General features: G+C 39.4%; 2 protein-coding genes and 1 pseudogene across 3 annotated transcripts; all 3 read left to right on the plus strand.

Annotated features, from left to right (window-relative positions):
- The first annotated feature begins 3,997 nt into the window (after positions 1-3,997).
- On the plus strand, positions 3,998-5,700 carry LOC122648304. Its single transcript, XM_043841536.1, has 3 exons — positions 3,998-4,185; positions 4,274-5,213; positions 5,323-5,700. Exons 1-3 carry the CDS (start codon positions 4,030-4,032, stop codon positions 5,571-5,573), a joined length of 1,347 nt encoding a protein of 448 aa, XP_043697471.1. The 5' UTR covers positions 3,998-4,029; the 3' UTR covers positions 5,574-5,700.
- A 1,218-nt stretch (positions 5,701-6,918) lies between these two features.
- On the plus strand, positions 6,919-13,539 carry LOC122648303 (uncharacterized protein C3F10.06c). Of its 2 annotated transcripts, none has more exons than XM_043841533.1 (6): positions 6,919-7,287; positions 7,563-7,732; positions 12,034-12,721; positions 12,924-13,021; positions 13,119-13,227; positions 13,340-13,539. In XM_043841533.1, the coding sequence occupies exons 1-6, from the start codon at positions 7,005-7,007 to the stop codon at positions 13,444-13,446; spliced, it is 1,455 nt and encodes a 484-aa protein (XP_043697468.1). In that variant the 5' UTR covers positions 6,919-7,004; the 3' UTR covers positions 13,447-13,539. The 2 variants fall into 2 exon arrangements, with proteins under 2 accessions (XP_043697468.1, XP_043697469.1); XM_043841534.1 differs by having other exon boundaries at positions 7,150-7,287; positions 7,568-7,732.
- Positions 13,540-14,933: 1,394 nt separating this feature from the next.
- Positions 14,934-15,562, plus strand: LOC122648306 (annotated as a pseudogene).
- Positions 15,563-15,800: the final 238 nt, after the last annotated feature.

The following is a 15,800-nucleotide window of genomic DNA, read 5'->3' on the forward strand; positions in this document are numbered from 1 at the left end:
ATTACTTCAGTTTGAGAATCATAATTGTCACGATGTCTAGGTGGCCCTAGACGTTGGAGGCGGGAAAGAAATCAAGGCAACACCAACAATATGCCTAGGTGGTGCCTTGGTCGTTGACCAAAGGGTGCCTGAACGCCTTGGCGACTCCTTGACAACTATTTTGGCAATGCCAACCAAAATCCAAATAAATTTTGATTCTACATTCCCTATTCATATCCTATTTTTGATGTGGCTCCCTAAAATCTTTAGTATGTAGGGCAGTAAATTGTGTATGGATGAAATGAATAAATTTATCATGGATCATCTTACTTTAATTTTAAGCTTCTCTATATGCATGGATTGTCCTGAATATATTTGGATGAGCACACGATCAGTTTCTGATTATATTGCACCATTCATATCCTACCTAAGAGGTCAGCACCCTAATTCTATAGCCGTTGCTTTTTTCGTTACTGTGGGATTGATCAACAACAACAACAACAATAACTCAACCTTATCCCAACCAAATGGGGTCAGCTACAAGAATCCTTGCAAAGACAAAATATTAATAATAAAAGTAAAAAGAAAAGGAACACAACAACAACAACAACTACAAATCAATCTTATCTGAACTAACTGGGGTCGGCTACACGGATCCATGCCCTCCAATCAGCTCTATTCGATGTCATACTGGAAACAAGACCTAAACTATGCATGTCTTTCCTCACCACTATCTTGGGTCATTTTAGGCTTGCCCCTAACTCTTTTATTATCTTCAATTTGAATCAAGTCACTCCATCGAACTGGAGCATTCGAAGGCCTCTGTTGAACATGGCCATGCCACCTCAAGAAACTTTCTCGTAGCTTATCTTGAATCAGGGCTTCTCCCAAATCAGCTCTAATATGGTCGTTCCTTATTTTATCCTTCCTGGTTTTGCTACTCATCCATTTCAACATCCTCATCTCCGCTACACTTAAGCTTATCTATATGGCTCTTCCTTAACTGCCCAACGCTTTGCGCCATACATTATAGCCGGTCTTATGACTGTCCTGTAAAATTTTTCTTTAAGCTTTAAAAGAATCCATCAATCACATAACACTCCGGATGCACCTCCCCACTTCTTCCATCCTACATTAATCCTTTGTGAGACATCATCTTCTGTATCACCCTCCTTACTGATAATTGATCATAGATACCTAAAATGGCCACTCTATGGAATCTCCATCTCATCAACATTCACCCCCTCATTATCCGTCCTAGAATTGCTAAAGTCATATACCATATACTTCGTCTTCGTTCTATTTATCTTAAAACCTTTTGATTCCGAGGCTGATCTCCATTACTCCAGTTTGGTGTTAATTCCAGCTTTTGTCTCATCAACAAAACAATGCCATCAACAAAAAGCGTGCACCAAGGAACCTAATCTAGGATGTCTTTGGTTACCCTATCCATGATAAGCGCAAACAGATAAGGGCTTAAAGCTGATCCTAGATGTAACCCAACTATAATTGAGAATTCACTACATTGACCACCCACGGTTCTTACACTAGTTGCCACACCATACGTATCTTTAATTAGGGATTGCAAGAGGTTGGTTTTTGAATTTAGGGACTATGGGAGCTTTAGCAACGCCATTCGAATTATTGATTGGCTTCGATATTGTGGTGCCTTGGGTTTTAGAAACCGCATGAATGTAATTATTTTCATGTTGCAACACTGCTAGCACGAGTTAAATGGCAAAAATAGAGTCATCTAGACTCTGGAGTCAGTAGAAGAATGTTACTAAAATATAGAAATGATTGCGTATTAGTATTTAATATCTTTCATCTTTCATCCATGTCGTAGACACCATTTAGCTGATCTCCTGACGTGCTGGGCTGTGCCTCTTTCCTCTTACTATCTTTCATTTTTCATTTTTCTATTTATTTCCCATCTTTTATTTGTCTTTTCTCCCTTTTCATTTCTCATCTCTTTCCCCATCCCTCTCTTCCCATCTTGTCTTCCCCTTTTTGGTTAGAACTCTGTTTTCTTTACTTTGTTTGTTTGGATCCATGTAGCCGACCCCATTAAGTTGGGATAAGGCTGAGTTTTCCCTACTTTGTTGTTTTTTATCAGTATTTTTTGAATTGAATTCATTCTCTCTATTGGCCTACCTGCTATTACTTCATTTTGAGAATGCTAATCAAAAACAAAATAAAATTTGATTCTACATTCCCTATCCATGTCTTATTTCTTGATGTTGCTCCTTAAAAACTTTAGTATGTAAGACAATAAATTGTTTGGATGAAAGGAACAAGTTGATCATCGATAATTATACTTTGATTTTTAGGTTCTCTATAAGCTTGGATGGTCCCAAATATATTTTGGTGAGAACAAGATCAGTTTCATTGCCCTATTCATATCCTACATTCCTACCTAAGAGGTCTGCACCCTAATTCTATAGTTGTATCTTTTTTCGTATTCACAAATTCCGATTGCTTGGAGTAGACTTTTGGTCCCGTTTACAAATTAGGAACAAATTAGCTTTTGTTTCTCCCACTTTTTTTTCCTTTTCTCCATCTTGCATAATATGAACTTGTCTTTTTCAATGGAAGATTCTTGATCATGTAAACTGGCAGCTTATGTGATCGTCCTATAAAATCTAGACGTACATTTTTCTGGGGGGGGATTTTGTGTATATGTGTGTTTAAATCGTTGTGTTTGTGTTTTTAGATCGTGGAAACATGGTATTGACAGGCCTTCTGAATCCTATAAATTGACATTGAGGTTGTTTATTGAATTTAGGGCTTGTGAGAGCTTTAGCCGTTCCGTTTGAATTATTGATGGATTTCGCTAATGTGAAGACTTTGACTTGAGTGATAGCGGTTCCTTAAGCCTTATAAACTGCATGAATGTCATTATTGAGTTGATTGGTAAATCAAACAACAACAACAACTCAGCCTTAACCCCAACTAAATGCAGTTGGCTACATGGATCCTTGCCCTCCAATCAGTTCTATTCGAGGTCATACTTCATACAAGTCCTAAGCTATGCATGTCTTTCCTCGCCATTTCTCCTAGGGCAATTTTAAGTCTGCCCCTGGCTCTTTTAGTTCCTTCAATCTGAATCAAATCATTCCTCCGTATTGTAGCATCCAAAGGCCTCCGTTGAACATGGCCATGCCACCTCAAACGAAATTCTCGTAGCTACTCCCAAATCAGCTCTAACGCGATAATTCCTTACTTTATCCTTCCTACTTTTGCCACTCATCCATCTCAACATCCTCATCTCGGCTACACTGAGTTTATCTATATGATGGTTCTTAACTACCCAATATTGTGCACATACATCATAGCCAGCCATATGACTGCCCTATAAAACTTTCCTTTAAGTTTTAAAGGAATACGTTGATCACATAACACTCCGGACCATAATTGTCACAGTGTGTAGGTGAGCCAAGGCATGGGAGGGGGACCTGGATGCAAGGCGACCAAAGCACCTGCCTAGGCGACCAAGGTGACACTAGTTGTCATTTTGTCAAGGCACCTGGATGCCAAGGGGTCACCTAGGCGACGCCTTGACAACTATGTTCCAAATTCAACTCTCCAATTCAAAACCAAAATAAAATTTGATTTTACATTACCAATTCATGTCCTATTTTTTATGTCACTCCTTAAAATCTTTAGTATGTAAGACAGTAAATTGTGTTTGGATGAAATGAACAAGTTGATCATGGATCATCATACTTGATTTTTAGCTTCTTTGTATGCTTGGATTGTCCCGAATATATTTTGAAAGATTGGTTTCTGATTGCCCTCTTCATATCCTACCCAAGAGATCAACACCCTAATAAAGGATTGTACCTAGTGCACGAGGCTCCCACCACTGCGGTGTTTGGGGAGGGTCATAATGTATGCAGCCTTACCCCCACTTTATGGAGAGTCTGTTTCCCGACTCAAACCCACGACCACTACGTCACATTGGAGCAACCTTACCGTTGCGCTGAGGTCCACCCTCAGGTCAACATCCTAATACTTGGTAGAATATAATGATAGTAAAATCTTGTCTGGATGAAGTTTAACAATTTGATCATGAATCCTGTTTTTTTTTTGCAGCTTGATCCACTGGTTGTGCAGGCATTCAAATGTAAAGTTGCAAGCAAGAAGGGGAGGAAAGAAATTGAATCTTTCACCAATGTCTTATCTGATATGTATTCATCTATAGAGGTTCACAAACTAGTAATTTTGTTCAAGTATGTTGTAGTCAAATATGTTTATGGTACAATTAAAATTCATTACTTGTTTTTTTCTCTAGTTATGGATTCCACAATTCGAGAAGGTTCTCTCCAGTCTGTCAGTGGAGTTTGACAATCAGTTGGGACAATCATGTGAAGCTTCTCCAACTGTAAATGCAGAATTGAGCAATATTATCTGCAGTAGAAAACAAACTGATCTTGACTCCCATGTCTCTCCTTCACCTCTTGTTTCTTGGCGTGCTGACTGTACCATTGAAAACAGCAGGCAACTGTTTTTGCTCACACCATTGCCGAGATCTAAAGCACATCCTTCCAAAAATCGATGCTCATCTAAATTGGCACATAAAAGAAATGTTGATGCAGATGCCCTTCCTGATGCTAATCTCACGTTACCATCATCATTATTTACTTTTGGAGATACTAATGATGACTTGATAGAAGGAGTTGAGTTGAAGCCAAAGCCAAATGAAGTTTCCAATTCTACTTTTGCTCAAACAGAAAATACACCTGTTTCTGGTTTTCTTTCTCCACCAAGGTTTTCATACAGAGAACGATCTGTTTTTCTTATGACCCCATGTTTGAAAGTGTCACCTCCCAAGTCTTGTGTGGTGCTAGAACCAATATCTGAGTCATCTCACCCAGAGAATCATGCCATCCGTGAGTTGACTCCATTTGTTTTTGGAAATGAAGATGGTACTTCTGAATCATCAAGCGGTGAAATTACTCAAAGTTTGGCATTGAAGTATCCAGAGCTGTTTGGGACAAAGCTGACTCATAAGCAGGAAATTGGAAGGCAAGTAGAAGCATCCCCAGCCTGGTTTATATCACCTCCCAAAACATGTGTATTGATGGAGCCACCAGATAAGAGGCTGTCAATCAACCCAGCTACTAAAGGGGACCTGTCCAAGAGTGTGTTTGGAGAGAATAAACATCACATCTCTGCAAAAGACCAAGATATGCAATGGGAGCATCAGCTAACCAAAAGATCAGGTTATCAAGGTACTTCAGTTTGTACTTCTGTTTCCCATTTCATGATATCCTACAAGCTTTGCACCAAATAGATGAAAGTTCTTTTTCCTGATTTGCACGTCTGACTGACTTCTCACAGGACTTAAATGCACAAACATTGGACTTCTGGAAAGCACCCCTGTGTGGGAATCAGATAGCACATTACAAACTGGTAAGCGTCAGGGTGAGAACACTCTGAAGAGGGAATTGTGGACAAAATTTGAAGCAGCATCTTCAAGTCAACGACATTTTGATGTATCCATTTGCCAAGAAACAAAGCGAAAAGGATTTCTTGATATGCTTGAAGAAGTCTCTAGTGGGAATACAAGTTCATCAGCCAAAGGTTTATAACAGCTATAATGGGCATAATGTCAGAATTTTTATCTGTAAACGAAGCTATTTTGGAAATTGCTGGGCTTAGTGATTGACAAGTTAGTTCTACACTTGTACTGCTTGTAAATCCTATGATGTTGATCAATGTTCTTCAGGCCATCTTCAGCTGTAATTTGTTCCTAAAAGGGAGGATATCATGCATAAGCTTCAGCGAGAAAGATAATTGATACCTCAACACTACAGGATCCTGTGCGGCATAAAATTTCAGGGAAGAGTATATGCTGAAAATGAGGAAGAAGTAAGTTTGAGTTAAAAAAAAAAAAACCTTGAGAGAGTGGATGTGGTTACAGTAGGTCTAAATTCCATCTCAGTGCCCATAGCATTTTTATGCTATGTTGAATGTAAGATGGGGTATTTTGGTGACAGGTAAGAGACTGCCATCCGTCAATGCAAAATAAGGAAATAAAGGTTGAAACCTACATAGCTTTGAACTTTTTGGACCTTTGAAACTGCAAGGAAAAATTAGACATGGTGGTCAATTCATGGTTTCCTCTTTCCATCCAATAGTCTAAATTCACTTCAAATGTCATGTGGCAAAATCAATGTCTGGGAGCTTTGTCTCCATCTAAAATTCTTGAAGCCCAATTTGTTAACCAAATTTATGGAATAAAGATGTTTTGGTTGAATAATGTAAATGTAAATATGATGAAATATTTTAACCAAATAATATAATGTAAATTTGATGGTGCCAGCTTGTGCAGTTAGTAAAGGCAATGGCTTGTCACTACAATGTTTTTTTGGGATTGAATCTTACTTTCACGTGGGGGTGGGTATTTTTTTTGGGGGTGGGGGTGGGGGTGGGGGTGGGGTGGGTTGTTGTTTCTACTTCCACCTAAAAAATGTAAAAATTTTACAAACTGAAGTAAAATGTTGAAAATGACTTGAATCTAGTGGACGAGCCTTGAAAAAAAATCCTCTGTAGTGACCTAATCTTGCGGTGCACTAAAGTGCAGGCATGAGAGCTCGACACGTGGAAGTTGTGACATCCAATGGTGCCGAGCTCAAGAAGATAAAAGAAGAAAAAAAAAGTACCTTGCACGAGCTTGCATTGTTGGATGAAACTTCTTCCAAGTGTCGAGCTCTCAGGCCCACACACTATAGTGCATCGTAAGATACCCGCACTGCAGAAGATTTTAATCCGTGAACCATACCGTTGCGCTATTGCAACTTGTTGCTTGAGGGTTCCAAAAGTCGCACGCTAGGTATGCGGCTTTAATCAAGCAAATGTTTAAATGGGCGACTTTGAAGTAAACCTATTATTAATTTGTTGTTTTACGCTTGCGAGGGTCCCTCCGGGCTCCGAAGGATAAAAATCCTAGACTAGCTTTGAGGGTTACATGTACACTCGGAGTCTGGGACTAAAACCTGCAAGCTGAAGCTGCTGTAGCCATGGCAGGGGACGAAAAGTTAAGCATCTATAAAGCTTCGAGATGTATAAAAAGGAAAGAAAACTCTCTCTTCAACGCTCTCCGATCTATTTACGAGGATTCAATCTTCGTCGGAGAGATCAAACAGCTCTGGCCTGACCTTCCTGTCCTAGCCAACCTTCGGTGCGGTCTCTGGTACTCTCCTCAATTCGAATCCACTTGTTATTTCAAATCCACCGACGGACACTGTAATAACTGGTCCTTCAACACTTCTCGCCTCAATCTCCATGTCGTTCGCCTAGCTGGTACTATTAATTTCCCCTCCTTGTCTCCCACGCTCTTATTTCCGTACAATGTTCAAAACTTTGCTTTCATGGAGTACGAATTTTTCATTACTTTTTTTTTAAAAAAAAGAAAAATTTAAGTTGGAAAAATAATTATGCTCGACTAGAACCTGTATGGTTTGTTCCCTATTGTTGTTTTCAATTATTACATGCTTTTTAATTTCTTACTGATTTCTTTCGCTGATGATATATGAGATTGAGAATTGAGCGAGTTGCCACTTGTTTTTGATGGGTAGGACAGAGGGGAGGATGCATTATAGTTGATTCTACTCGCAAAGGTAAACGGTTTCCAGACAGTATGGCAAAGACTATACCCATATGGATTTGTGTCTTGAATCGAGCTATAGCCAACTATATAAGGGAAACACAGGGAAAAGATGAAAATGCTCAGAGGTTGGAGACGACGGTAAGTATCAAGAATGTTCTTGAGATCATGCATTTGTGATAATATATTATGTGCACCATCAATATTTCTGTATGATGCTGTTTAGCTGCAATAATAATGCGAACTTCAGAAATCCTATTATTTACAAGTATGCTGTTGTGCATGGTTGTCCAGTTTATGATTGTACAACATCAATATGGCCCCTCAGATCAAATTGCATTTCGTGGTCATTGTTGAAATATTCTAAAACATCTATTTTGCATTCTTTGTCACTGGTTGATAATAATCCTAGTGAATAATAAGAAGAGGAGCATTATGGGTTGCTTTTTGTATGTTTGGAAAACATGAGCATCTGAATGGTACTGCCCCCTTGTTATATGCATGGTAGTTATACGTAGGTTGTTTATTCATGTGGGTATGGTATAGTTATTATCATATGGTAGTAGGGAGTGTAGGGTATTTAGTAATTTCCATGAGTGGTTGTTATCACATGCACGTAGCAGCATTATCTTTATAGGTAGGAGTATATTGTGAGTGGAGATAGTTATGGGAATGAGGGAAGTTAGTAGGAAGTGGGGTGGGGAAGTTGTGAGAAGTGGAGTAACCGTATGTGGTGGTGTATTAGTCTATTTATTATTTGAAATTGAATGGAGAAGCACCTGATTATCTACCCACAAACATCTCTAACGAGATTGAGGCAAGGCTTCCTCAATAGAGCCTACAGTACCCGTTAAATTCTCATTTTCTCTTCTTCAATCTTAGTTCTCTTCTTCATCAAGATAGGTAACCAGCGTACGTACGTACCAGCTTGGTATCAAAGCCGGAATATGGATGGGCGGGTGGAGAAGCTGGAAGAGGAGGTAAGCACTCTTCATGAAGGGCAACAAAAAGTTCTTAATCGACTGGAAGAACTTTTCGAAAGGTTCACTGCTTTTCAAGCTCCTTCTTTAAACGCGCTAGGAGAGAGCTCAAGAGCTCCTATCCCTCCTTCTAATGACCGACCACCTCAACAAACGATTCCACTCTCAACCAACACACACCAATCATTTATGCCTAAGTTGGTCAAATTGGATTTCCCTCGATACAACGGGAATGAAGACACGACCAGTTGGACGTGTAGGGCAGAACAGTTCTTTGAATTTCATCAGACTACTGAAGAAGAAAAAGTGTCATTGGCATCCTTTCATTTGGAAGGGGACGCACAACTATGGTACCAAATCTTCAAGCAGGATGAAGGGATGATATGTTGGCAAGAATTTTGTGACGGTTTTCACTGCAGATTTGGTCCAACCCCATTCCAGGACTTCTTTGGAGAATTGGCGAAATTACAACAGGTTGGTTCTGTTCGCGATTACCAATCTAAGTTTGAGAAGCTGTTGTCCAAGGTCGGACGACTCCCTCCAAGCCGGCAAGTCAGCCTCTTCATGAGTGGGTTGAAGGAACATATTAGAGCAGATGTATTGGCCGGTACACCAACTACCCTATCTGCAGCTATTGGATTGGCTCGATTGTACGAGGCCCGTGACCAGTCACTTGAGAGAAAGAGCATTCCACCTGACATCGAACCTCTTCCCGTTCGTCGACTCACGTCAACTGAGATACAAGAAAGACGGGCTAAGGGACTTTGTTATAATTGTAATGAACGGTTCGTGCCTGGATATCGATGCAAGAAATTATTCTTGATTGAAGGCTGTTACGAAGAGGACGCCACGTGGAAAGACACCGAAGAACTCGGTCTTGAGGACAAGACCTGAAATTAAGAGGGAGGGAATTGTTATATGCATGGTAGTTATACGTAGGTTGTTTATTCATGTGGGTATGGTATAGTTATTATCATATGGTAGTAGGGAGTGTAGGGTATTTAGTAATTTCCATGAGTGGTTGTTATCACATGCACGTAGCAGCATTATCTTTATAGGTAGGAGTATATTGTGAGTGGAGATAGTTATGGGAATGAGGGAAGTTAGTAGGAAGTGGGGTGGGGAAGTTGTGAGCAGTGGAGTAACCGTATGTGGTGGTGTATTAGTCTATTTATTATTTGAAATTGAATGGAGATGCACCTGATTATCTACCCACAAACATCTCTAACGAGATTGAGGCAAGGCTTCCTCAATAGAGCCTACAGTACCCGTTAAATTCTCATTTTCTCTTCTTCAATCTTAGTTCTCTTCTTCATCAAGATAGGTAACCAGCGTACGTACGTAGCACCCCTGAACTGCTAACAACCTAACTAATTACAATTGCACAACTTGAAATTTGTAGAGAGAAAACAGTCATCACTGTCTGCTTGACTAGGTGTTTAGACGACTGAACTACCTAAACATAACTATTGCATTTCACATACTTGACCTAACACATCTCAGAGAATTTTGTGGTAGTTTAAGTTATTATTTTTTCCCTCTGAATATGTGTGGTAGATTTGATAATGAACAAAGTTCTCTTGAAAAATTGGGAAAGCTTGTGCTAGAAGTTTTTTTGACAATGCTTTACTATAAAAATTGTTGAGCTTTTCTTTTTGAGTTGCTTTAATTTCCTTTCCTTGTAATAGAATATTTGTAATTTTGCCCGGGGGCTTTATGCAGTGTGCATCACTGGTTGGCCAAAACTTATACTGTTCGCATTTACACCGTTCCCTTGTACTATAGTATTGAATTTCAAAGACTCAAAATAGTAGCCAAACAAGACCTTTTAATTAAAGAATAATTCAGATTAAGGGGCAATCCTAGCAGATCTAGGAGAAGGGTATTTAGGCAATAATCAACAAACAAGAATAGGAAAACAGAAGAATCAATTCACACTGAAATCTGACATGAAGTAATGAATAAAACAGATTTGAAATCAGTATATCGATGAAGGAAAACAAGCAGCAACTGATAGGGGTAAAACAGTAATTTCAAAAGTCAAAACTGAACTCAGAAATTAGGTCTGAACTTGATACTCGATTCTTTATATTGGTTCAGAAACAAATAACATGTAGACCATGAAAACAGTAGCTCGATGATGCTTAAAACAGCAACTAGAATGGGATAGGGGCAGAATAGGAAAATTCTAATAATTCGAAATCAGCAACTCAGAATTTGCTGAAATTCAAATCAAGTTTACCATTAGGGTTCATGAACATGTGGTTAAAATCTTAAGACGTTCTAACGGCTGGTTGCTTAATCTCAAAACGCATGCAGCATGTAATCTTCTGGAAACAAGGATTCTAGTTGCAGGAATTTTCAGATTAACTTGTTAATAGCAAAAGAATATAGAAGAATAATCAACACAACCAGTAGAACATCAGCAGCACGAGAACACAAACAATAGAATGATCCACCCAGGCTTCTCACTGTAATGTGTCAATTGGATCAAACACCAATCCCTTTCCTTGATCACACACAAGAGGTTTCTTAATAGAAAACAAGAGATCTTTAACGGAGAAGAAGAGCAATAAAAGCAACAATTTCAATTTATCAAATTCGTGTACAATGCTGGTCTCCCTTTAAAACTTATATAGAAGACTCAAAATTAGACTCGAGCACTAAAAATGAAAGGCTTTATCCAATCCTTAACTAATAAGATAACCTAAATTGACTGTGAAAGTGAAATAATAAAGGAAAGAGATTCAAAATAGGACTGAACTTGTAGAATCCTAATCCAGCCCAACTAAAACACATAACAATTCCTAGAATCTGTTCAATTGAAATAGGGAAAAGTTTTCATACACGGTCGTGTAAACCGTGTATGTGAGAGGGTGGGAGTTTCAAGGCATTAATTAATGGGTGGAGATTTATGACTTTTCCAACTCTTTCTGAGAGACCCTCTCACTGTGAAAACTTTTGCCATTGAAATAAGCCAAAACAACTTATACATAAAGTAAGTATAAGAAACTAAGTCCTAATAAATGAAATCCCTTATGCAATCTTACTACCCATGTTTTAGGCCCATTGAAGTGGCCTAGTACATTAAAAACCCAATGGACCAAAGGCTCAACATGCATGGAACCCAACCGTAGACTTTTTCCAAAGGACAGTTTTTCTCCAGCCATAGAGGACAGTTCACCCACCATCCTAGGGTTCACAAACCCTATAGGGTTTTAGTATTTTCCCAAAACACCCTTGCGATGCTCTTTCCCCCCCCCCATCCGACACCCGTGGTGAATGGAATCCCATCCACCGTGGGTGGAGGAAAATTTGGTCCTATTCCTAACAAAACAAGCCCATGTCAGTGCTGAATTTGCATCACCTTGTTAATATTTTGCAGTGCAACTTTGCTTAGGTTCATGAAAATGTTTTATTTTATTCACTTATCTCCGTGTCTGGCAACCTTTTGTTTAACAGTCAAGAGTTTGTGAGACTGGCAGTACAGAACATGTTCCTTGTGATTGGGATTGCTCTTTGCATCTTCCCCTTTGGGTCTCTGGAACTGAGAAAGCAGCTATTGAGGATCGCCTAGAGGACTGGACCAGGCAGTTGGAAGCTAGTGGTGCTGATATTGGTTCTCTTGCATCATTGTTGAGAAAGCCCTTACGCCCTCTATGGATTTCGCAAAAAACTGTCATCTGGCTAAATGAAGTTCCTGATTGTGATTCCTGGGGTTTCACGCCCATCATCCTCGTCTCAGCATCCTCGTCAAATGGCATCATTCAGCAGAGAAATACCTCAGAATACAGTTGGCAGTATATACCAGGAGCAGGGGATGATGAAGAAAGCTGGGCCAGAGGTTTATCATCTAACCTTTTCTGGAAGCATGTGTATGATCTCCTAAACTCAGGGCCTGATTTGTGTAATCAAAAAGTGGCTGATATTGTTGAACATGACCGAGTTTATCGTGCTCAAAGGGGAGAGATTGCTCCTCAGGTCACAATCAAGTCTCAGAAGTTGCAAACAAGTAATGGTCATATCTCTGACGAAGATTCATCAGTGAACTCTGGGATTTCAAATTATCAAATTGATGTAAGTTCCAGTGAGGAGTCTTCTATTTATTGGCTGGGTTCAACTAATCTTGCAGTTGCTGCTACTCAATTTGGTATGCCACTCTGCAGATTCCTAGAAATTTCATTAGTTTCCTGTCAGTGTGGGTCAAGTTGTTTATTTTTTGTAACTTTTGATTTGTTTGATTACTTATTTCACCTGTTCAGTATTTGAAATGTTGCTATAAATTTTGAACCTTTTAGTAGTATCTCTCTCTTTATCCATTTGGCTTATCCTCCTTTCATTCTCTGATGCAGCTGCTAGTGTTTCCAATGTCGATTGCATATTGAACTGTGATATTGAGCTGCTCCCTCTGAGTCTAAATGCAGATACGTATTTACATCTACCCGTTGTGGTGCGTATAATAAGTACTAAATGGGGATTTGATTGTTTTGTACTTCCATATGGCTTATTTAAATGTAATTTTACTTTCTTTGGCTGTTATTGGACAGGGATCGAAATTTGATCGGTTTTCCTTGCTGAGAAATCTTCCTTCTGCACTTAAATTCGCAAAGTTAAACTTAAGCAAAGGAAGGACACTTCTGGTTTGCTGTTGTAATGGTAAGGAAACATGTTCTCACTGTTGCTATGATTACTGTGCATATGATAAATTGGTGTCAATTTGCCAAAAGGTTTGCTAATGTTCATTATATCTTGTGTCTTTCGTTTGCAGGGGAAGACATTAGTATATGTGTGTGCCTGGCAATCCTAATATCCTTATTTGATGATAGAGGTGAGTTCCTGTATTATGCATACACAATAAAATGGTGCAACGTTTGAGACTCGAATGATTTCTGTTTGACATGGGACTAAACCAGTTGGTAGAATCATTTATAGCATTATCAATCACAGTGTTTTTTCTAGCCAAGGATTTGGATTTTGGGGATTGGAAATGCGGATCGGATTGGTCTGCGTCATTACCAATCTGATCCCTAGTTAACTGATGCAGTTAGGCGTAAGGATAATTAGTGATCTGTAATTTGTTTTGTTTTTATCATTATCTTGTTGGATTGTTAGTAGCAAGCAGGAGATAGAGTTTTAGTTGCATTCAAACTTATTTTCAGTTTTAGAGTCTAGTTAGGAGACTGTATTTTCTTTATATACTTGCATATACCCAATGATGAGACAGATTGGAATGAATAAAGTTTCTTTTGGGATTTTACGCTGTTGTGGGCTGCTGCCATGATATTCTTCTTCGTTTTGTCTCGACTACTCTTCCTGGTGTGTTCTCTCCATACTCTTCCTCCCATATTCTTCTTCTCTCTTACCTTTCATCTCTTCTTTGGCTGCTATAGGTGGTACCATGTTTTTGGAACTAATTTCAGACCTCTATTTTTGCTCATAAATTCATTATTTCTTGTTAATTAGCCCTGAAATTTGGTATTTAAGCTGTTTCCATCATTCCATTTTAAGTTCTGTTATTACTTATCAGTTTCTTCACCAGTTTATAAGCTGTTCCTACAACCTGATCCGTTTTCCTAAGTTTCTGCAACTTTTCCATCATAGCATCTTAAGCCCTGTTATTTTTATGTTTTCTGGATGGAAACTGTTCACTAGGGCATGTTGATTCTATCCATATAGTTTCTACCCAATCTGGCCTATTTTGAGCAGTCCAGTTTTTTCGTTACCTTAGTTCACTGCTGGGTGGTTATAACATAAGGTTGAAGAAGAGCTATTAAAGTCTTGTCTTATGCCAATTGCAAGTAAGCCTCTCTATTGTTAAGTTTGTTTCTGATTACTCCCCTCCTTTAAATTCTAGGATTATCCTCTTTAAAATTAATTCCTGGCATGATTCCAATTCGGGTAAAGTACACGTACCCCCCTATAATGCACCCAATATTCCTCGTACCCCCTAAGGTTCTGAAAAGTCCACGTACCACCCCTGCAAATTCCACTTACAACCCCTACTTTACCCCCCTAATTCCAGATAAGTCCAAACCGTTAAGTTTAGCCGTTAAGTGCTAAACACTTGACCATTTTACTCTTTCTTCTATGTTTATAAATTTGAAAAGACCTAATTGCCCTGATCTATTGTTCATAATATGAAAAGACCTTTTTGCCCTAACCTAATTTGATAAGACCCTTTTACCCTCACTATTTGTTCTTAAGAACCTAACCCAATCTAATTACCAAAATGCCCTTGTTAGGACGTAATTACCAAAATACCCTCATCTTCCCCAAAATCCATCTTCCCCAAAATCCATCAACCCTCAACTTCTTTTTCTTCCGATTTGATCTTCTTTCAGTTTTTTTATTTTCAAATTGAAATGACGATTTCTTCTTCTAGAACCAAATCACACGGGTTTTAGAGATCGGTCTCACCTTCTGGGAGATTTTATTCCTCGTCGACGACATCTTCGTTGTTGACTGGTTTCGCGTATTCTAGTTCGAGTTTTTCCTCTGGATCTATTGGTTTCTTCCATAGATCAGCTTCTCCAACTCGTGTTAGCCTCTATGGGTCTGGATCCGTTTCCTCTTCGCCATCTGTTCGATTTTCTATCGATCGGTCTATTTCTCCAAGCAGGTCGATTGCGGCTTCTACTCGTGACCAGGTCGTGAAGAAGCATAGTAATCCTATGTCCTCCCCGTTGTGTCCGAGGAGAACGTGTATGTGTTCGCCAACTACGCATCTTGGTTCGTTTGGATTCAACAGCCATCACCATCATCATTCTGGATCGTATCCGTCTAATCGATTGAACGCTCGGAGATCGGCAATGACTAATTCGCTGGTTCGGATCGGGACCGTTGAAGGAGAATGGGTTAAGAGGGCCTTGGCGGCTTTGATCTGACCTTCTTCTCATCGTCAGAGGAGAAGAGCGGCGTTCCATCCTAGACCTAGTAGGCTTTCTAACATGTCGAAAGCCCAAGAGTTGTGATTCTTTGCAGGTTCGTTTGTTATGTTTCCTCGAATTCCTCTATACAGAAAATCCTGTATTGGTCCCCAGTGTTTGGGCACTGGCCATGGTAGTCGCCAGAAAGGTAGTTTTTTTCTTTTTTCTTTTGGGGTCTTATGGGGAGAGCAAGACGCATCCCGTGGAGCAACCATCTGCCGACCCAATCGTCATTGAGAGGCTTCGTTTTTTTTGTACTCCGGAGACCAATTACCCTGAAAGCAGATAGAGGACCGACGAACT

Source organism: Telopea speciosissima, unplaced genomic scaffold, assembly GCF_018873765.1.
Source record: "Telopea speciosissima isolate NSW1024214 ecotype Mountain lineage unplaced genomic scaffold, Tspe_v1 Tspe_v1.0734, whole genome shotgun sequence".
Classification (NCBI taxonomy): domain Eukaryota; kingdom Viridiplantae; phylum Streptophyta; class Magnoliopsida; order Proteales; family Proteaceae; genus Telopea; species Telopea speciosissima.

Bases quoted from the DNA above. Each gene is read 5' to 3' on its own strand.
- LOC122648304 (XM_043841536.1), top strand. From the start codon at position 4,030: ATGAAGTTTAACAATTTGATCATGAATCCTGTTTTTTTTTTGCAGCTT. The intron at 4,186-4,273 runs GTTCACAAACTA...TTTTTTCTCTAG, and splicing joins ATATGTATTCATCTATAGAG to TTATGGATTCCACAATTCGA. The intron at 5,214-5,322 runs GTACTTCAGTTT...GACTTCTCACAG, and splicing joins CAAAAGATCAGGTTATCAAG to GACTTAAATGCACAAACATT.
- LOC122648303 (XM_043841533.1), top strand. From the start codon at position 7,005: ATGGCAGGGGACGAAAAGTTAAGCATCTATAAAGCTTCGAGATGTATA. The intron at 12,722-12,923 runs GTATGCCACTCT...TCTCTGATGCAG, and splicing joins AGTTGCTGCTACTCAATTTG to CTGCTAGTGTTTCCAATGTC. The intron at 13,022-13,118 runs GTGCGTATAATA...GTTATTGGACAG, and splicing joins ATTTACATCTACCCGTTGTG to GGATCGAAATTTGATCGGTT.